We start from the raw sequence: 22,416 nt of genomic DNA, 5'->3' as shown, positions 1-22,416 counted from the left end.
CTGTCTGCGTAAGTGGGCGTTCCCCGTTACGTGAGCATGCTTTCTCGTTCCTTCATGATCACTGGCATGATCAATCGAGAGGGAACAGCCAGCTCTTATCTACTTATAGGGTGTGTTCGTCTACCCAGGCGTTGTCAGCCACCCCTCCACTGGGCAGGTGCAATAAGTAGACCAGAGCAGCCCCGCCATGACCAGAAAAATGTGGATATACTGCCTGTTTACAGTAGTATAATTACACTAATGAAATCATGATTAGCCAATCTCATTTCAATTTATTTTCAGACAACACAGATGTCCTAAAGAGCAGCAGTTCTACGTAGCAGTGGGTCTGGGTTGATGCCAGTAAATTAGCAATGTTTTGTATAACCATATCTATCTACCTTCTGCAGGAGCAAGACAGTTTCTTTACTCCATAGAGGAAGATGTAAGGTATGATGCAGGTGTAAGAGGATGCGATGTAGCTGGCCACCTCCACCACTACGGAGGACTTGTGGATGTTGCTGGATATCCTCAGTAAGAGGTGGGTCACCCAGCACACCACAAACACAGTGGCCACAGCCACCACGCTCTTGGCTGCCTTCACCTGCGTGCCTGGGCTGAGCTTAGCTGGAGGCTGGGAGGTCCTCTGGAGATCTGGTGAAGCTCTGACTCTGCTCTCACCAACCTCAACCTGGTAGAGGGGGAACTGATTGAGCTGTGTACAACAGAGGGTCCTGCACAAGGTAGGACAGAGCAGGAGACACCAGGCAGGTTGGGGCGGATGTCTGAAATCCTCTGGTTTCTAGAACTCTGAGGGAAATCTGGAGAAGCAACTATTGGTAAATCTGCCTCTTTATCAGAAGTCTTGATGCCTGTTTCATCATATTTCTCTGAGATGTCCATCTTCTCCCGCTGGTTAGGTAGAGCATTATCTGTCCCCTTGTGATGGTCAGAAGTCAGGCCCTTGATACGCATCTGGTTCCTTAGCAGAGTGATCACAATCTGGATGCTGGAGAACACTATACCAGCGATGGGGAGGGCGTTAGCGAGGGTCAGATACAATGTCTCATAGGTCTGCCTTGCAGTTTGGGAGGGAAATACTTCTATACAGTCCTTGTGGCTCTCATTCCCACTGTCCACCTGGACAAAGAAGAAGTGTGGAACACTGAAGACCCCAGCCACTGTCCAGCTGCCAGCCAGGAGACAGGCTACGAGACGGAGGCTGTCCAGCTGGACCGGAGCTCCTCCGCGTTTCAGAGAGCCCACCAGCTTCTGGTACCAGAACACACTAATAAACAAGGTAGAGAAGATACTGCTGGTCTCCGACAGGTCCGAGCAGAACCGGAACACACCGCAGTAGGCTTCCCCCAGGAACCAGCGGCCAGCAAAGTCAGCCATGGTATCAGGGAGGTCCACCAGGTAGTTGGTGATGAGGTTGGAGACGGCCAGGTTGATGAAGAGGAGCTCGTTGGTGCGGAGATGGGACTTAGGTCCAGGGAGAGAGCGGAGACCCAGCCAGTTGTTCCCCAGGATCCCTACTAGGCACATCAGCCCTCGGGTTAAGGCTTCGATCCAATCCTTTGCATCCATCACACCTGAGGCATTTATGTCTGAGCCTTATTTGATGGCTCAACATGTATAAGGGATGTTAATATCATGCTTCAGGTCCAACCCCACAACAAGTCCTTAGAGACTCAACCTCACATTTGCTGTACATTTCTTGTCTTCAGTACTTGGAGAACACATGAGGCTCATTGTATCCCAATACAGAAGAGAAAAACCTAACTAAACTTGGATCAGTGTAAAGGAGTAACCTGACCACCATATACTGTACCAGGGTGTGAATAGCCTATGTCTAGGTTGTTAGCATTCAATTATGTACAAATGTGTAATATTCTATCTCTGACTATAGTGCAACATTATTGTCAATTTCTAATGACACAAATGCATTTCCATGGTAAAGCAAATTACATTTTTAATCAAGAGTATGATTAAAAATTAAATTAATATGAAATTAAAAAATTGTTGTATTTTTTTGGTTAACATACAGCACAACGTGGTCTAGCCTGCTATAGTGTAGTTTACGTAATTCATTCTCCCCCCGGAGAAACCCCCACAAACAGAGCCCTGACCAGTAAGCTGCGCGGCTTCGCTAAGTTTTTCGGGACCAGTCGGGACTGTGTGGGATTTCGAAGACGGTCACAGTTCATTGGACTTTTTCACCATGCATTCGTTTGCATTGGATCCATCGAAAACCAGGACAGAGATCAGGACATAGAAGAGTGGGAATACATCGTATCGTGGATCATTATTTTATCTTGGTGTAATCGTTTCGTTAGAATAAACTGCTGATGTTTGTGGAAAGTAGGCTACAGAATGCCCACCAGCGGCGATGAGAGAATTAAAGCCAGTGCGTTTATTCCAGTGTCCACCGCTGCCGTACTCCTCGTTGGGTCCACCACTTTATTCTTCGTATTTACGTAAGTTGACCACTATGTCTCCTTCAGGAAAAGTAGTTAAAAACAGACACGAATGTAGGCCTACCCTTTCGAAACTACAGTATACTATTCCATACATGAAGTGGTCTGGAGATTTAAAGAGAATTCAATGGATAAGGCAATGAGCATGCACGTTTACTCCAAACTGTAGCTTTCTACAGGGAAATATTGTGATAAAATAGGTTATGTTGCTCACGCACTATGCAAACTAGTATAAACATTTTACACATTCACATTCGGAATTTAGAACATTCCCCAGTGTTTTTGTAGCGTTCAATCGAACAGAAGTGTAACGATGACACAATTTTTGGGGGTGAGAATAAGCAATTTAGTAAAAAAGACCCCCAAAAATATTCTGGTGTAATTTTATTTGCATATCAATATGCAATATTATTCATAAAACAGTTCAGCAATACTGTACCCAAAGCTGTCCATTAGTAGTTACCAGTGGTGGAAAAATTACCCATTTGTCATACTTGAATAAAAGTAAAGATACCTTAAATAGAAAATGACTCAAGTAAGACTGAAAAGTCACCCAGTAAAATACTACTTGAGTAAAAGTCTAAAAGTATTTGGTTTTAAATATACCTAAGTATCAAAAGAAAATGTAATTGGTAAAATATACATAAGTATCAAAGTAAAAGTATATATAATTTCTAATTCTTTATATTAAGCAAGCCTGAAGGCACTATTTTCTCGTTTTTTATTTGTTTACATATAACCAGGGGCACACTCCAACACTCAGACATAATTGACCAAAGAGTCATGTGTGTTTAGTGAGTCAGCCAGATCCGAGGCAGTAGGGATGGGATGTTCTCTTGATAAATGTGTGAATTGGACCATTTTCTTGTACTGCCAACATTCAAAGTGTAACTTTTGGGTGTCAGGGAAAATGTATGGAGTAAAAAGTACATTAATTTTTTTTAGGAACGTAATGAAGTAAAAGTACACTACTTGACCAAAAATATGTGGACACCTGCTCGTCGAACATCTCATTTCAACATCATGGGCATTAATATGGAGTTGGTGCCCCCTTTGCTGCTATAACTGCCTCCACTCTTCTGGGAAGGCTTTACACTAGATGTGGGAACATTGCTGCAGCCACAAGCGCTTTAGTGAGGTCGGGCACTAATGTTAGGCCATTAGGCCTGGCTCGCAGTCGGCGTTCCAATTCACCCCAAAGATGTTCGATGGGGTTGAGGTCAGGGCTCTGTGCAGGCCAGTCAAGTTCTTCCATGCCAATGTCGATAAACTATTTCTGTATGGACCTTGCTTTGTGCACAGGACATTGTCATGCTGATAAAGGAAAGGGCCTTCCACAAACTGTTGCCACAAAGTTGGAACCACAGAATCGTCTAAAATACCATTGTGTCATTTAGCGTTAAGACTTCCCTTCACTGGCAGTGTTCTGGCATCCACCAAACCCAGATTCATCGTCGGACTGCCAGATGGTGAAGCGTGATTCGTCACTCCAGAGAACACGTTTCCACTGCTCCAGAGTCCAATTGCGGCGAGCTTTACACCACTCCAGCCGATGCTTGGCATTGCGCATGGTGATCTAAGGTTGTGTGCGGCTGCTCAGCCATGGAAACCCATTTCATGACCGAAACAGTTCTTGTGCTGACGTTGCTTCCAGAGGCAGTTTGGAACTCGGTATTGAGTGCTGCAACTGAGGACAGATGATTTTTTACGTGCTACACACTTCAGCACTCAGCTGTCCCGTTCTGTGAGCTTGTGTGGCCTACCATTTCGCGGCTGAGCCGTTGTTGCTCCTGGATGTTTCCACTTCACACTTCACAGCACTTACAGTTGACCGGGGCAGCTCTAGCAGGGCAGTAATTTGACGAACTGACTTGTTGGAAAGGTCACATCCTATGACAGTGCCAGGTTGAAAGTCACTGACTCACATGGTGGTGGCAGCAACATGCTGTGGGGATGTTTTTAGCGGCAGGGACTGGGAGACTAGTCAGGATTGAGGCAAAGAAGAACGAATCCTTGATGAAAACCTGCTCCAGAGTGCATCATACCCAAGAAGACTCAAGGCTATAATTGCTGCCAAAGGTGCTTCAACAAAGTACTGAGTAAAGAGTCTGAATACTTATGTAAATGTGATATACCCGTTTTTATTTTTTATAAATTAGCAAACATTTCTTAAAACCTGTTTCTGCTTTGTCATTATGGGGTATTGTGAGTAGATAGATGATGGAAAAAACCATTTCATCAATTTTAGAAGAAGGCTGTAACCTAACAACATTTGGAAAAAGTAAAGGAGTCTGAGTAGTTTCCGAAAGGCACTGTATGTCTGAAATTGTCTATTCCATGAACATCCATTACTCATAGATAAGGTCATGTTGAAACAGAGCAGTCCAGCCCAATCACACAAGCTCTTTGTTTTCCCTTTCACTCAGGAAGCAGTGGAGGCCCGTTTCATCAACGCAGGAAGCACATTTATTTATTTGGACATGACCCCAGATCTTTGGGGACCACCCTTTGCTGTAAATTATATAATTATTTGGCAGCAGCAGAAGAAATGGAATCTGGAGGGACAATATTTTGCCATTACATCATATGTAAGCCTACATTACTGTTAGACAGGCCTTTACTGTTAGACAGGCCTTTACTTAGTTCCTTTAAAAGCAGGGATGGACAGATGACAGCTCCTGCCAGTGTCTTGACCAAATACAAGCCCACCTTAGTACCACTGAGGAAAAGGGACATTGGTTGTCTCCCGTCATAAAATCAACCTTGGTTCAGCCAAGGGGTGGGGAGGTGAGGGTGAGGGTGCAATTGGGCACCTCAGGGTTTGTGGTATATGGATAATATACCACGACTAAGGGCTGTATACAGGCAGTCCGTGTTGCGTTGTGCATAAGAACAGCCCTTAGCCGTGGTATATTGGCCATATACCACACCCCCCTCTGGTCTTATTGCTTAATTACTCCACGCGAGATGGACATTTGACTTCTGCTTTTATCCTATTCACAAAAGGCATACAAAGGCCAAAGGGCCTTGGATAAAGCTGCAGAATGTCATTTTGTATGTTTGATTGTTGGCAGTAGAATTAATGTAGTTTTTTTTATAAAGCTAGTTTTTTTTATAAAGCTACATTCGTTGGACATTCAAGCATCACTAAACACTTATAGTGTTTGGTACTAAGGGTAGAGCCACAAACAAGCAAAGATTCTTACAAATGGTAACGTCAAGGGTGTTTCCTAGTAACAATTTGTCAGTTAATCTCAACATTTAATGTAGCTGAGATGTTGCAAAGTTCTGTACGTAGAAGCCTTCTTGACCTTTCATTCTGAGTTAATTATGGGACCATGTGCAGAGGGGAGGAGGTCAGATGTGATACACACCCGTAGTGGGTCAGATATTTATAGAATTACACTCCTCTCTATCCCTCCCCACCCAAACAAACATTTTGTTTTTTTCCCACCTACACATCGATCCCTACACATACAACATTATTATATGTAATAGAAATATGTCGTTGATATTCAAGCCATAGTTTTTATAGTTCAATGAAGTAGTCTCTCCAAACCATCTTATAACAGTGTTGTGTGTTCATTCAGTGTAATCAATTGTGGCTAAAGCCAAGTCATACAGTACCTTCCATAGGTCTGATGATCATATCTTATTCAACATGTCTAACATCCATGAAATGTTCAAGGATCTGTAGTTGTGAGAATCTCTAATGCTCTCCTCTGCTTGCTGCTTGACCGATGCAACAGTGGTGGTGTTGACTCGCTGACCAACAGCTGGGCTCTTCTCAGGCAGGGCAGTGTGCAGATTGGACAGTCTCAGCAGCAGTTTACCCTTCTGGATGATTTAATACAGCTCTGCTGTCTGTTTCATTAGGCGCAGGGCAGGGGCTTGTCTACCCGCCTGGCCACACTGCAGCGTGAGGAACTCTCCATGTGCAGTTGCTCCAGATGGTCACAAACCAATGATGGTCCAGGCAGCAGAGCCACTCATGCAAAGGCTTCCACAGAAATAATCCATTTGATAAGAAAACAATCAGTCGCGGGCCGACCCTCCGCACTCATCCCAAATCAGTTTGACTGATTTCTACTTATTTGGAATCCAATATCATTATCTTCCATACTGTGCTCATTTAGTATTTTTAGGTGATGTATCCATTATTTGACAGATGGGTGAAATGGTAGGGGAATCAACCAGATAAATAATTTGTTTTAAAAAGATGAACAGTGCCAGTATACTTATTCCTAATTGCCTTTTTGGCTCCTTGTTTTCCCCACTACCCATTGGTCTTGCTGGTATAGGAGGGCAGTGAAAGTGGTATGCAGGCACATGAACACCACTCCAGACTGACTGGGCTTGATCCCTACTATTTAGTGCTGCCCAGCTGGCAGCTACCCCTGAATCTGCCAACTTAATCCACATTTCCTATTTATACTGTAGGGTGGCTAGACTTGCAAGTACAGTATACTGTAGATATACTGGGACAAGTACAGTATACTGTAGATATACTGGGACAAGTACAGTATGGACTCTGTGTAGTAGTACAAGGGTAGAGTATAATGCACATATCCATGTAATCTAGCTCTGTTATGACAATTTAAGTACATCTCAAACATGACAATATTTAGTGAAATGTTTATTCAGAGAAGATATAGATATGAATCCCCTCCTCCAGTTTTAGGAACCTACTGTTCTGTTCCCCTCATTAATCTGGTTTACTCAGTAGTACAATTAGGTATTAATCTGTTTCAATTAAAGGCCCAGTGCAGTCAAAAACATCTATATACAGTGGGGCAAAAAAGCATTTAGTCAGCCACCAATTGTGCAAGTTCTCCCACTTAAAAAGATGAGAGGCCTGTAATTTTCATCATAGGTATACTTCAACTATGACAGACAAAATGAGAAAAAAAATCCAGAAAATCACATTGTCGGATTTTTATTTATTTACTTGCAAATTATGGTGGAAAATAAGTATTTGGTCGCCAACAAACAAGCAAGATTTCTGGCTCTCACAGACCTGTAACTTCTTCTTTAAGAGGCTCCTCTGTCCTCCACTTGTTACCTGTATTAATGGCACCTGTTTGAACTTGTTATCAGTATAAAAGACACCTGTCCACAACCTCAAACAGTCACACTCCAAACTCCAAACTGGCCAAGACCAAAGAGCTGTCAAAGGACACCAGAAACAAAATTGTAGACCTGCACCAGGTTGGGAAGACTGAATCTGCAATAGGTAAGCAGCTTGGTTTGAAGAAATCAACTGTGGGAGCAATTATTAGGAAATGGAAGACATACAAGACCACTGATAATCTCCCTCGATCTGGGGCTCCATGCAAGAACTCACCCCGTGGGGTCAAAATGATCACAAGAACGGTGAGCAAAAATCCCAGAACCACTCTCCTGCAGAGAGCTGGGACCAAAGTAACAAAGTCTACCATCTGTAATACACTACGCCGCCAGGGACCCAAATCCTGCAGTGCCAGACGTGTCCCCCTGCTTAAGCCAGTACATGTCCAGGCCCGTCTGAAGTTTGCTAGAGAGCATTTGGATGATCCAGAAGAGATTGGGAGAATGTCATATGGTCAGATGAAACCAAAATATAACTTTTTGGTAAAAACTCAACTCGTCATGTTTGGAGGACAAATAATGCTGAGTTGCATCCAAAGAACAGCATACCTACTGTGAAGCATGGGGGTGGAAACATCATGCTTTGGGGCTGTTTTTCTGGAAAGGGACCAGGACGACTGATCCGTGTAAAGGAAAGAATGAATGGGGCCATGTATCGTGAGATTTTGAGTGAAAACCTTCTTCCATCAGCAAGGGCATTGAATATGAAACGTGGCTGGGTCATTCAGCATGACAATGATCCCAAACACACCGCCCAGGCAACGAAGGAGTGGCTTCGTAAGAAGCATTTCAAGGTCCTGGAGTGGCCTAGCCAGTCTCCAGATCTCAACCCCATAGAAAATCTTTGGAGGGAGTTGAAAGTCCGTGTTGCCCAGCAACAGCCCCAAAACATCACTGCTCTAGAGGAGATCTACATGGAGGAATGGGCCAAAATACCAGCAACAGTGTGTGAAAACCTTGTGAAGACTTACAGAAAACGTTTGACCTCTGTCATTGCCAACAAAGGGTATATAACAAAGTATTGAGATAAACTTTTGTTATTGACCAAATACTTATTTTCCACCATAATTTGCAAATAAATTCATAAAAAATCCTACAATGTGATTTTCTGGAGAAAAAAAATTCTCATTTCATCTGTCGTAGTTGAAGTGTACCTATGATGGAAATGACAGGCCTCTCTCATCTTTTTATGTGGGAGGACTTGCGCAATTGGTGGCTGACTAAATACTTTTTTGCCCCACTGTATATTTACACACTATGAAGTTGGAATAATACTGTTAAATTGTGAAAATTATGATAATGCCTTTTTAGTGTAAGAGCTGTTTACAAAGACTAAAATGTCAGCCTGTTTTGGTGGAAAGGAGTTTTGGCCTGCCTGGTGCCATCACCAGGCGGTAAATTAATTCATAGACCAATAAGAAAGAGAGTTCCAAACATCTCTGCCAAAAATGTCTAGTTTTCCGTTTTCCCCTACACACTCAGACCACTCCTAGACAGTCCTAGCAATATTCTTGCTTGAGAAATTTCTCTTTGCTAAAGGGCTCTTTTTTTTTGTTTGTTTTTTTGACCATTTTAATTGAAAACAATCACAGTAAGGTACTTAGTTGCTACCCAGAGATCATTTGATATTGAGATAAAAACTGTTGCGTTGGGCCTTTAAATAAATCCTTATAGAGGAGCATTACTCTGACAGATCTTCAGACACAGCTGTTTCTCCAGTACATAACTATACTGTACTTGCCTTTGAAGGCTGTTTGTCTTTAAAGGCAGGCATGTCTGTTGCAGCTGTATAGGTGATGGAGTATGTATGGTTTATTTTATTCTATATGCATGGAATGGAGTCTTTTGGGCTATGTGTGCTGCTGGCCGCTGACAGCAGGTTCTGTGTGTTTGGCATCTGATGCGAGGATGCCACCATTGTGGGCTGGCAGAGTGGTCTGTAATCCAGAGTCCATAATCCTGGGATTATTGGGATTGCAGCTGGCATTTCATTACCAGGCATTCCTTCCGGGGTAACCACCTTCCCCCACACTCTCATCCTAACTGGGGCTTGCATTACGCTGGGCTGGAGCTAGAGCTGGGGAAGGGACTCTAAATTTGGTCAAAATGTTGTCTGTTTCACAGTCACGGTCAGTCTAAAGACATTCCATTGGAGTTCAGTTCACACATACAGTGCATTCAGAAAGTATTCAGACCCCTTAACTTTTTCCACATTTTGTTACGTTACAGCCTTATTCTAAAATTGATCAAATAAAAACATGTCCCTCATCAATCTACACATAATACCCCATAATGTCAAAGCGAAAACAGGTTTTTATAAATGTTTGCAAATATATTTGCTATGTGACACGAAATTGAGCTCAGGTGCATCCTGTTTCCATTGATCATCCATGAGACGTCTCTACAACTTGATTGAAGTCCACATGTGATAAATTCCATTGGTTGGACATGATTTGGAAAGGCACACACCTGTCTATATAAGGTCCCACAGTTGACAGTGCATGTCAGAGCAAAAATCCAGCCATGAGGTCGAAGAACACTGTGGCCGCCATCGTTCTTAAATGGAAAAAGTTTAGAACCACCAAGACTCTTCCTAGAGCTGGCTGACCGGCCAAACTGAGCAATCGGAGGAGAAGGGCCAAGAACCCGATGACAGCAGCATCATGCTGTGGGGATGTTTTTCAGCGGTAGAGACTGGAAGACTAGTCAGGGTTGAGGGTAAGATGAATGGAACCAAGTACAGAGTCATACCCAATAAGACTCGAGGCTGTAATCGCTGCCAAAGGTGCTTCAACAAAGTACTGAGTAAAGGGTCTGAATACTTATGTAAATATGATGTTTATTTTTATACATTTGCAAAAGTGTCTAAAAACCTGTTTTTGCTTTGTCATTATGGGGTATTGTGTGTAGATTGATGAGGGTGAAAAAAAAACAATTTAATCAATTTTAGAATAAGGCTTTAACGTAACAAAATCTGGAAAAAGGGAAGGGGTCTGAATACCTTCCAAATGCACTGTACATGTTCTGCCCTCGTCACATCCTGACCCTTGACATTTGCAGCTTTGGGTCATGTGGGGTGGAGGAGCCGTCCAGTTTCTGTTTTCACACTGATCACAGTCCTGTTACGGTCACTGTTACATTCATGGTCATTAATACACAGTCTGCACTTCAATGGCATACCACACTACTGCTGTTGTTATTGTCCCTAAAAAAATAAAATACCCACAGGAAGGAGATGCTAATACCAGTTGTGATAATGTAAGAGGCCCAAAGTTTTTCAAGATAAAATCTTCACAGCAGCATGGTTTTGAACTCAATTCCACTGTACAATACATTTGTTCTTAAAATGAAGATAATGCATAGGTTACTCATGCTGAAATGTAATCATTATACTGTAATTCACTGTGCCTTTTCTCTGTGTCTCCTTCAGGAACCCTGATTAATGTACAGAGCCTCTATTTCATCTCATACTGTAGATATATAATCATGGAATCCTCACAGCAAATCTAATTCTCTAGTTTGAAACTTATTTGCTTTATGGCAGTGCAAACGCCATGAAGTTGGAGATCAGACTGAATTTGGCATTGCCCAGTTCGGAAACTAGTGTATGTTTTGGACAGTAAAACAATATAAATGTATTAAATGACATTTTCCTGCTGAGGCAACCAAATATTTATGATCATGACTGTTGATTTATTCTTACACTGAGCCAGAGAGCTATAGATTTATGCCCCTTTGAACACATTCAACCTAGGTATATTACTGTGTGTGTGCTGTGTGTATACTGTGAGTGTAATGTGTGTATACTGTGAGTGTAATGTGTGTGTACTGTGTGTGTGCTGTGTGTATACTGTGAGTGTAATGTGTGTATACTGTGAGTGTAATGTGTGTGTACTGTGAGTGTAATGTGTGTGTACTGTGAGTGTAATGTGTGTGTACTGTGAGTGTAATGTGTGTGTACTGTGAGTGTAATGTGTGTGTACTGTGAGTGTAATGTGTGTATACTGTGAGTGTAATGTGTGTATACTGTGTGTGTGCTGTGTGTGTACTGTGAGTGTAATGTGTGTGTACTGTGAGTGTAATGTGTGTATACTGTGTGTGTGCTGTGTGTATACTGTGAGTGTAATGTGTGTATACTGTGAGTGTAATGTGTGTATACTGTGAGTGTAATGTGTGTATACTGTGAGTGTAATGTGTGTGTAATGTGTGTGTACTGTGAGTGTAATGTGTGTATACTGTGAGTGTAATGTGTGTATACTGTGAGTGTAATGTGTGTGTACCGTGAGTGTAATGTGTGTACCATGAGTGTAATGTGTGTATACTGTGAGTGTAATGTGTGTACTGTGAGTGTAATGTGTGTACTGTGAGTGCAATGTGTGTGTACTGTGAGTGTAATGTGTGTGTACTGTGAGTGTAATGTGTGTATACTGTGAGTGTAATGTGTGTACTGTGAGTGTAATGTGTGTATACTGTGAGTGTAATGTGTGTATACTGTGAGTGTAATGTGTGTACTGTGAGTGTAATGTGTGTACTGTGAGTGTAATGTGTGTACTGTGAGTGTAATATGTGTGTACTGTGAGTGTAATGTGTGTACTGTGAGTGCAATGTGTGTGTACTGTGAGTGTAATGTGTGTGTACTGTGAGTGTAATGTGTGTGTATTGTGAGTCCACTGATCTGCATCTTGTCTTTGTCCCAGGTGCCCGTGGCTGGCAGTGACTGTGTCAACCTACGTACCACCATGCAGTGCCATCCTGTTCTTCCTTGTCTTGGCCAACTTCACCATGGCAACCTTTATGGATGCAGGCGTTCTCCCCATGGGTGAATAACTACTATACTATGCACAAGTCTATTCAGTACTGTAAATTACAGTTGGTGGGCATGTAGTTGTTCAACTGTATTGAATTATTGTCTACTAGTTATAACATACTAGCTAGTGCATTGGATTTATTCTTGAATAGAATGATAAACTACACCAGATGTACACTACCATTCAAAAGTTTGGGGTCACATAGAAAAGTCCTTGTTGTTGAAAGAAAAGCACATTTTCTGTCCGTTAAAATAACATCATATTGATCAGAAATACAATGTAGACATTGTTAATGTTGTAAATGACTATTGTAGCTGGAAACGGCTGATTCTTTATGGAATATCTACATAGGAGTACAGAGGCCCATTATCAGCAACCATCACTCCTGTGTTCCAATGGCACGTTTAGCACGTGTTAGCTAATCCAAGTTGATCATTTTAAAAGGCTAATTGATCGTTAGAAAACCCTTTTGCAACTATGTTAGCACAGCTGAAAACTGTTGTACTGATTAAAGAAGCAATAAAACTGTCCTTCTTTAGCCCAGTTGAGTATCTGGAGCATCAGCATTTGTGGGTTCGATTACAGGCTCAAAATGGCCAGAAACAAAGCCCTGGACTGGAGACCCTCTCTGCATGTCTAGGACTGGGGACCCTCGCTGCAGGCACAGGACTCACCAGGCTGGGGAGACCAACTGGAGGCCTGGTCCGTGGAGCAGGCACAGGATGAACCAGGCTGTGGGGGAGCACTGGAGATCTGGTGCTTATAACTTGCACCGCTCTTCGTGGCTGGATGCCCACTTTTTAAATGTTTTTTTTTTTTTACCTTTATTTAACTAGGCAAGTCAGTTAAGAACAAATTCTTATTTTCAATGACGGCCTAGGAACAGTGGGTTAACTGCCTGTTCAGGGGCAGAACGACAGATTTGTACCTTGTACCTTGTCAGCTGTCAGTAATCCCTTGTCGGGGGTTTGAACTTGCAACCTTCCGGTTACTAGTCCACTGCTCTAACCACTAGGCTACCCTGCCGCCCACTTTAGCCTGGCACGTGCGGAGCGCAGGCACAGGACTCACTGAGCTGTCACAGCGCACCGGAGACACAGTGCGCAGAGCCGGCGCAGGATACCCTGGCACAAACCGGAGACCAAGAGCGCTGAGCTGGCACAATCTGCCCTGGCTGGATGCCCACTCTAGCGTGGCACTTGCGGAGAGCTGGCTCCGAGCGCACCTTTCTTTGGGCGGCGATATTCTCCAGCCTGCGTCCAGGGTCCTTTACCGTCCAGGATCTCTTCCCACATCCACTCGTCCTGTCCAAGCTGCTTGGTCCTTCTTTGGTGGAATGTTCTGTTACGCTCGTCGAAATGATCGTACCGGCCTCCCGGGTGGCGCAGTGGTTAAGGGCGCTGTACTGCAGAGCCCTTAAACTCTGGGTTCGCGCCCAGGCTCTGCCGTAACCGGCCGCGACCGGGAGGTCCGTGGGGCGACGCACAATTGGCCTAGCATCGTCCGGGTTAGGGAGGGTTTGGCCGGTAGGGAAATCCTTGTCTCATCGCGCACCAGTGACTCCTGTGGCAGGCCGGGCGCAGTGCGCGCTAACCAAGGTTGCCAGGTGCACGGTGAGTGTGGCTTCCGGGTTGGATGGCACTGTGTTAAGAAGCAGTGCGGCTTGGTTGGGTTGTGTATCGGAGGACGCATGACTTTCAACCTTTGTCTCTCCCGAGCCCGTACGGGAGTTGTAGCGATGAGACAAGATAGTAGCTACTGAAAACAATTGGATATCACGAAATTGGGGAGAAAAAGGGGTCAAATAAAAAATAATAATAATAATCGGACCAAGGTGCAGCGTGGTCGGCGTACATTTTATCTGAACACCTAAAAACAACAAAAGGAAAACGAACGTAACATTCAGTAGGCTACACAGAGCACCCCTCACAGAACATCCCACAAGTATGATTCCCAATCAGAGACAACGATAGACAGCTGTCCCTGATTGAGAACCATACCCGACCAAAATAAAGACCATAGAGTTTCCCACCCGAGTCACACCCTGACCAACCAAACATAGAGAATAAAAAGATCTCTGCGGTCAGGGCGTGACAAACGTCAACAGTGAAGAGGTGACTCTGGGATGCTGGCCTTGTAGGCAGAGTTACAAATGAAAAAGCCATATCTCAGACTTGCCAATAAAAATAAAAGATTAAGATGGGCAAAAGAACACAGACACTGGACAGAGGAACTCTGCCTAGAAGGCCAGCATCCCGGAGTCGCCTCTTCACTGTTGACTTTGAGACTGGTGTTTTGCGGCTACTATTGAATGAATCCTGCCAGTTGAGGCCTTGTGAGGCATCTGTTTCTCAAACTAGACACTCTAATGTATTTGACCTCTTGCTCAGTTGTGCACCGGGGCCTCCCACTCTTCTTTCTATTTTCGTTAGAGCCAGTTTGCGCTGTTCTGTGAAGGGAGTAGTACACAGTGTTGTACGAGATCTTCCGTTCCTTGGCAATTTCTTGCATGGAATAGCCTTAATTTCTCAGAACAAGAATAGACTGACGAGTTTCAGAATAAAGGGCTTTGTTTCTGGCCATTTTGAGTCTGTCATCGAACCGACAAATGCTGATGCTCCAGATACTCAACTTGTCTAAAGAGGGCCAGTTTTATTTCTTCTTTAATCAGAACAACACATTTCAGCTGTGCTAACATAATTGCAAAGGGGTTTTCTAATGATCAATGAGCCTTTTAAAATGATAAACTTGGATTAGCTAACACGACGTGACATTGGAACACAGGAGTTGCTGATAATGGGCCTCTGTACGCCTATGTAGATATTCCATAAAAGAATAATCCGTTTCCAACTACGTTCGTCATTTACAACATTAACAATGTCTACATTGTATTTCTGATCAATTTGATGTTATTTTAATGGACAAAAATGTGCTTTTCCTTAAAAAACAAGGACATTTCTAATGACCCCAAACTTTCGAACGGTAGTGTATGTCTAGTGTTACCCCACTCCCAGTGTTGTGCCATTGATCTGTAGTTCATGTTGAGCTGTGTGTTTGTGTTTCAGCTAATGAGGACGAGGACAAGGACGATGACCTCCGCGCTCCGCTCTACAAGAATGTGGATGTGAAGGGTGTCCAGGTCAGGCTGAAGTGGTGTGCCTCCTGCCACTTTTACAGACCTCCACGATGCTCCCACTGCAGTGTCTGTGACCACTGTGTAGAGGTGAGAGGGAGGGGAGAGGGAGGTGAGAGAGGGAGGGAGAGGGAGGTGAGAGAGGGAGGGAGAGGGAGGTGAGAGAGGGAGGGAGAGGGAGGTGAGAGAGGGAGAGGGAAGGAGGAGAAAGGGAGGACAGGTTAGAAAGTGATAAAGGGAGAGAGGGAGGAAAGGGAGACAGAACAAGCAAGGGGTAGTGGAGAGGGGGAGGACGGGGTGGTGGGGGAGAGAGAGGAAGGGGGTGGGGAGGAGAAGGGGAGAAAGGGGTGGTGGGGAGGAAGGGTTGGTGGAGAAGGGGAGGAAGGGGTGGTGGCGAGGAATGGTTGGTGGAGGAAGGGGAGAGAAGGGGGTGGTGGGGAGGAAGGGTTGGTGGAGAAGGGGAGGAAGGGGTGGTGGGGAGGAAGGGTTGGTGGAAGGGGAGGAAGGGGTGGTGGAGGAGGAAGGGGTGGTGGGAAGGAAGGGTTGGTGGAGAAGGGGAGGAAGGGTTGGTGGGGAGGAAGGGTTGGTGGAGAAGGGGAGGAAGGGATGGTGGGGAGGAAGGGTTGGTGGAGAAGGGTAGGAAGGGTTGGTAGAGAAGGGTAGGAAGGGGTGGTGGGGATAAAGGGTTGGTGGAGAAGGGGAGGAAGGGTTGGTGGAGAAGGGGAGGAAGGGGTGGTGGGGAGGAAGGGTTGGTGGAGAAGGGGAGGAAGGGGTGGTGGGGAGGAGAGGGGGAGAAAGGGGTGGTGGGGAGGAAGGGTTGGTGGAGAATGGGAGGAAGGGGTGGTGGGAGGAAGGGTTGGTGGAGAAGGGGAGGAAGGTGTGGTGGGGAGGAAGGGTTGGTGGAGAAGGGGAGGAAGGGGTGGTGCGGAGGAGAGGGGGAGAAAGGGGTGGTGGGGAGGAAGGGTTGGTGGAGAAGGGTAGGAAGGGGTGGAGGAGAGGGTGATGAGGGAGCGTGGACGGAGGGGAGGGAGGGTGTGCTGTAGTTGTTGAGGGGGAGGGTGGGTCTGAGTAGGGTCAATAGTCAAATCAAATCAAATTGATTTGTCACATACACATGGTTAGAAGATGTTAATGTGAGTGTAGCGAAATGCTTGTGCTTCTAGTTCCGACAATGCAGTAATAACCAACGAGTAATCTAACCAAACAATTCCAAAACTACTACCTTATACACACAAGTGTAACGGGATAAAGAATATGTACATAAAGATATGAATGAGTGATGGTACAGAACGGCATAGGCAAGATGTAGTAGATGGTATCGAGTACAGTATATACATATGAGATGAGTAATGTAGGGTATGTAAACAAAGTGGCATAGTTTAAAGTGGCTAGTGATACATGTATTACATAAAGATGCAGTAGATGATATAGAGTACAGTATATACATATACATATGAGATGAATAATGTAGGATATGTAAACATTATATTAAGTAGCATTGTTTAAAGTGGTTAGTGATATATTTTACATCAATTTCCATCAATTCCCATTATTAAAGTGGCTGGAGTTGAGTCAGTGTGTTGGCAGCACTCAATGTTAGTGGTGGCTGTTTAACAGTCTGGTGGCCTTGAGATAGAAGCTGTTTTTCAGTCTCTCGGTCCCTGCTTTGATGCACCTGTACTGACCACGCCTTCTGGATGATAGCGGGGTGAACAGGCAGTGGCTCGGGTGGTTGTTGTCCTTGATGATCTTTATGGCCTTCCTGTGACATCGGGTGGTGTAGGTGTCCTGGAGGGCAGGTAGTTTGCCCCCGGTGATGCGTTGTGCAGACCTCACTACCCTCTGGAGAGCCTTACGGTTGTGGGCGGAGCAGTTGCCGTACCAGGCGGTGATACAGCCCGACAGGATGCTCTCGATTGTGCATCTGTAGAAGTTTGTGAGTGCTTTTGGTGACAAGCCGTATTTCTTCAGCCCCCCCCTCGGTTGAAGAGGCGCTGCTGCGCCTTCTTCACGATGCTGTCTGTGTGGGTGGACCAATTCAGTTTGTCTGTGATGTGTGTGTGGCTGTAAGGTAATGGTGGATGAGAGAGGAGAGAGAATGATGGAGGGATAGAGGGGGAGGGGTGAGAGAGGGATCACATTAATCAGGTTAATCCCTTTCCCCCAATCCTTTATTGTCCCTGGAGCGGAGAGAGATATTTAAAAAGGGTTGGGACAATCTGTGTGTGTACACTGAGGTATATTAAGACAGCTAAGTGCATATCAACATTTGTGTGATATTTGACTTCTGATGATAATGTTTTTTCATTGTCCAATCATTATCAATACCATGTGTAAGTGGCTAGCTAGACCACTCCAAAATACTGTTTGTAGCATGGATACACAATGTTGGACAGAGTCATGTAAAGTAGGCTGCTACAATATGTTGTCATAATTCTCAGAGTGATTGAATGTTTTATCTAATGTTGTATTCCATTGTGTCATAATCGCATGCAGGACTTTGACCACCACTGTCCCTGGGTGAACAACTGTATCGGGAGGCGGAACTACCGCTACTTCTTCCTGTTTCTGCTGTCACTCACGATGCACATGGTGGGCGTGTTCTCCGGTGGCCTGCTCTACATTCTACACCATCAGGAAGACCTGTTGAAGCTGCACTGTACTGTCACGTATCCTTACTTACACACACTCTGTGTGCTCTGTGTGTGTGTGTGTGTGTGTGTGTGTGTGTGTGTGTGTGTGTGTGTGTGTGTGTGTGTGTGTGTGTGTGTTCATACGGTATGTGCAGTATGATCATGGTCATTCATTTGCAAAGCTTCCTAAAGAGAGCTGTTGAGTCTCCTTTACTGCTTCGTCCAGCTTGGTGGTGATGAGTGTATCAGGCCTGTTCTTCATTCCTGTCCTGGGCCTCACAGGGTTCCACCTCTATCTGGTATCTAGGGGCAGAACCACCAATGAACAGGTCAGACAAACCCTGGGCTGTACTTCATTCCATGTTACTCATGCTTTTAAATGACTAGATAAAAGGTTTCTGTACTATATAATGGGGTGACTCTAGGTTGAGTCCTCACTTTAATTAGGAAATTGTTGGTTACTTTTTCACAGGTTACTGGGAAGTTTCAAGGAGAGGTCAACCCTTTCACTCTAGGTTGCTGTGGCAACCTGGAGTATCTCATATGTAGTCCCATCTCTCCAAAGTAAGAAACATTTCATGTTTTATGTAAACATCATGTACAGTATAATATATTGTAAACGGACCCTAAATTGGAGCTCATTAACTCATCTATTTGCTTGGACCATACCAGGTATACAGCGAGGCCCATTAAGAAATCAGCAGTTTGCATCATGCCTCCTTTCCTGAAACCAGAGACTGACAGACAGATCCCAATTATTAGGGTCAGGGATAACGGTGTCCAGCGTCATGATCTCCAAAGTAAAGTACGTCTGTCCACCCCAAATACCCTCAGTAGGGAAGATCCCCTATTCACACACACACACACACACACACACACACACACACACACACACACACACACACACACACACACACAGCATCATTATTAGACTTCATCAGCAGATCAGGTATAATGAACTGTGTTTCCTTCTCTTCCGCTCTCAGCGCCCGTCTGCTGACGGAATGGACGAGCCAGATATTAAACGCCTGAACACCCCACCCCCACTGCACCCCAAACCAGACCCCAACCTGCTGAAGAGCCACCTAGCAGCCCTAGAGGGTAGGGTCACGTTACTAATCTGACAAACAAGCATACAGTACCTGTATTTATGCACCTCGTATTATAGATGACTTGAGGAAATTATCATGAAGAAACTTGAAACAGTCCAGAAACCCCTCAAACGGTCATCCACTGCTCTTAACACTGCATCATGGTGGCGACATTATTTCATGTACCATGAAAGGCTTGTGTTAGATTCCACATACATTACTGTCTCTCTCTGGACTAGCTCAGTCCCACTAGATACGATTGTCATTTATTTCACATTTATTTTGGTGAATATTAATCCTCCTTCCTCTGTGTTTCAGTTCAGAGAGTAGTCTTCATCCCAAACCATTGAGCCCTCCCCCTGGGCAGATCCTGCAGCAGCTCAGGCCAGCACTGCAGTCCCCCACCAAGCCAACACCCCCCTTATCTGTCCAACAGGTCAGTCATATCATTCACAATAATGACATCAGATACACTGTGCAGCCGTTTTCACAGATCGTGGTTGTGGTTTGAGAGCTCTCTGACGGTCTGTTATATGTTGTGGTTACATCTAGGTGGCACCAGAGCAACAGGGGGGCAGCAGTAGAGGTCATTACTTGTCATCAGAACCCATCCTGGCCAGAGTGGACCAGCAGCTAGCCTTCCAGTCGGGTCCCATGTCCTCTCCACACCAGCTCAACTCTCTCACCCTTAACTCCCGCTTCCTCACCCATAAACACGCCTATAGACATGGAAACAAGTTGCCGGCCTTGCACTCAGAGGGTCTGATCTCCCACCAGGTGTCTCCGGGCAGGTTCCCCCCTCACACCAGCTTCTCCTACAGCAACCTGGTGAACCCAGGTGACCCTAACTACCTGCCCCAGCGAGGGGGACCGCCACTTCACTACCACCCCCAATTCTTGACCCTGGGCCTCGATGGCAGTGTGCTGCAGGGGTCCCCTTCACATGCCTACAGCCCCATGTTCATGGGGGTCAGCAGACAATCTCCCCAGACAAGGGACACTTTACCCAGGGACCCCTCTCTACGGGATGTCACCCCTCAGGCCCTGATGCACAGGGACCTCTCCCCACAGACCTTGATCCATCGGGAGGCCTCTCCGATCCGCTACGATAACCTCTCCAAGTCCATCATGGCCTCCATTAAGGAGCGGCAGGAGATGGAGGCGAAGGACAGGATGCTGCGGATGCAGGCCAGGTCCCAGGCCCTATATGGCTGCCCAGACATGGGGGTCTACGACATCCCCAGCAGACGCAGCCTCCCTGCAGACAGCATGCGCCCCCCGGGTTCCCGCGCCCCCACCCCGCCCTCATACGGCTCCAGGGAGTTCATGATGAGCACAGGTATTTTGGGGTACGCAGGTACGAGGTCGCCCCTCTCCAGCGCCTCATCATCCTCTCTGACCCGAGCCCCCAGGACTTCCAGCTCCCCACTGCAGAGCAACAGTAGCCTACAGAATAAGGGTCGTTCACCCTCCCCATCTTACCTCCCCCCAGACAGGCAGGCCAAGCCCTCACCCTCCTCCTCCACCCTTCCCCACACCTCCTCCTCTTCCTCTGCCCCATGCGTCCCCCCAAAACGCCCCTCACTCATATGCGCCATGGAGGGCAAGGACTCAGCACCCCTGGCTCTATCCAAGTAGGAAACACTAAATCTTCTTGAGGGTGTATGCAGCCAGTCAGCCACACCACTCTGCAGTGTTAGCCTGTATATCCACAACTTCCCAGCACGGTGTAAGTGTGTCTGTGTGGGAGTGGAGAGGACATCAATATGCAGTTATGGGAATCATTTTGTACAGATATTTATACTTGGTCCTCTTGCTAGACAAGGGTGTGTTTTGAATAAAGACAGAGTGTTAACCAACACCATATGCAGATATCTGATTCTCAGGACAGTGGCCAATTGACAGACAGTTGTGCCTCCTCATGTAGTCAAAGGAACCAATAAGCTCAACTAGAACAGAGTTGAAAATACTTATCTTTGATTGTTGATATACAGTACCAGTCAAAAGTTTGGACACACCTACTCATTCAAGTGTTTTTCTTTATTTTGACTATTTTCTACATTGTAGAATAATAGTGAAGACATCGAAACTATGAAATAACACATATGCAATCATGTAGTAACCAAATAAGTGTTAAACAAATATATTTTATATTTGAGATTCTTCAAAGTAGTCACCCTTTGCCTTGATGACAGCTTTGCACACTTTTGGCATTCTCTCAACCAGCTTCATGAGGTAGTCATGTCACGTCCTGACCTTAGTTCCTTTTTTATGTCTCTATTTTGGTTTGGTCAGGGCGTGAGTTGGGGTGGGCATTCTATGTTTTGTTCTAGGTTTTGTATTTCCATGTGTTTGGCCTGGTATGGTTCCCAATCATCGTTGTCTCTGATTGAGAACCATACTTAGGTAGCCTGTTCCCACCTGTGTTGGTGGGTAGTTGTTTCCTGTTTTGTGTTGTTTCACCTGACAGGACTGTTTCGTTTCTTACATTCTCGTTGTTATTTTTGTTTCGTGTTCTGTTATATTAAAATATTAACATGGACACTTACCACGCTGCTTGTTGGTCCGATCTTGACTGCTCTTCCTCAGACGAAGAGGAGATTCGTTACAAGTCACCTGTAATGAATTTCAATTAACAGTTGCGCCTTGTTAAAAGTTCATTTGTGGAATTTCTTTCCTTCATAATGTGTTTGAGCCAATCAGTTGTGTTGTGACAAGGGGTGGTATATAGAAGATAGCCCTATTTGGTAAAATACCAAGTCCATATTATGGCAAGAACAGCTCAAATAAGCAAAGAGAAATGACAGTCCATCATTACTTTAAGACATGAAGGTCAGTCAATCCAGAACATTTCAAGAACTTTTAAAGTTTATTCAAGTGCAGTCGCAAAAACCATCAAGCGCTATGATGAAACTGGCTCTCATGAGGACCGCCACAGGAAAGGAAGACCCAGAGTTACCTCTGCTGCAGAGGATTAATTCATTAGAGTTAATTGCACCTCAGATTACAGCCCAAATAAATGCTTCACAGAGTTCAAGTAACAGACAGATCTCAACATCAACTGTTCAGAGGAGACTGTGTGAATCAGGCCTTCATGGTTGAATTGCTGCAAACCAACCACTACTAAAGCACACCGATAATAAGAAGAGACTTGCTTGGGCCAAG

General features: G+C 45.0%; 2 protein-coding genes across 2 annotated transcripts; one reads left to right on the top strand and one right to left on the bottom strand.

Moving 5' to 3' along the window:
- Positions 1 to 376: 376 nt before the first annotated feature.
- On the bottom strand, positions 377 to 1,569 carry LOC115104736 (rhodopsin-like). The gene is made up of 2 exons (XM_065007748.1): positions 730 to 1,569; positions 377 to 664 (listed from the first exon to the last, which is right to left on the bottom strand). Exons 1-2 carry the CDS (start codon positions 1,567 to 1,569, stop codon positions 377 to 379), a joined length of 1,128 nt encoding a protein of 375 aa, XP_064863820.1.
- Positions 1,570 to 2,155: 586 nt separating this feature from the next.
- On the top strand, positions 2,156 to 21,799 carry LOC115105860 (palmitoyltransferase ZDHHC8B-like). Its single transcript, XM_065007481.1, has 10 exons — positions 2,156 to 2,459; positions 12,284 to 12,405; positions 15,460 to 15,617; positions 18,024 to 18,196; positions 18,387 to 18,489; positions 18,633 to 18,724; positions 18,833 to 18,965; positions 19,147 to 19,261; positions 19,575 to 19,687; positions 19,804 to 21,799. The coding sequence occupies exons 1-10, from the start codon at positions 2,356 to 2,358 to the stop codon at positions 20,887 to 20,889; spliced, it is 2,199 nt and encodes a 732-aa protein (XP_064863553.1). The 5' UTR covers positions 2,156 to 2,355; the 3' UTR covers positions 20,890 to 21,799.
- Positions 21,800 to 22,416: the final 617 nt, after the last annotated feature.

The sequence above is a fragment of the Oncorhynchus nerka genome, linkage group LG22 (assembly GCF_034236695.1).
Source record: "Oncorhynchus nerka isolate Pitt River linkage group LG22, Oner_Uvic_2.0, whole genome shotgun sequence".
In the NCBI taxonomy this organism is placed as follows: Eukaryota; Metazoa; Chordata; class Actinopteri; order Salmoniformes; family Salmonidae; genus Oncorhynchus; species Oncorhynchus nerka.
Note: the sequence above shows the minus strand (reverse complement) of the source record. Positions and strands in the feature narration are given on the sequence as shown.

What these genes read in the sequence shown, in the direction of transcription:
- LOC115104736 (XM_065007748.1), bottom strand. Translation starts at nt 1,569, where the DNA reads ATGGATGCAAAGGATTGGATCGAAGCCTTAACCCGAGGGCTGATGTGC. An exon ending in TGCCTGGTGTCTCCTGCTCT is followed by an intron (nt 665 to 729) that starts GTCCTACCTTGT and finishes TACCAGGTTGAG; the next exon opens with GTTGGTGAGAGCAGAGTCAG.
- LOC115105860 (XM_065007481.1), top strand. Translation starts at nt 2,356, where the DNA reads ATGCCCACCAGCGGCGATGAGAGAATTAAAGCCAGTGCGTTTATTCCA. An exon ending in GCAGAACCACCAATGAACAG is followed by an intron (nt 18,490 to 18,632) that starts GTCAGACAAACC and finishes ACTTTTTCACAG; the next exon opens with GTTACTGGGAAGTTTCAAGG. An exon ending in CCCCCTTATCTGTCCAACAG is followed by an intron (nt 19,688 to 19,803) that starts GTCAGTCATATC and finishes GGTTACATCTAG; the next exon opens with GTGGCACCAGAGCAACAGGG.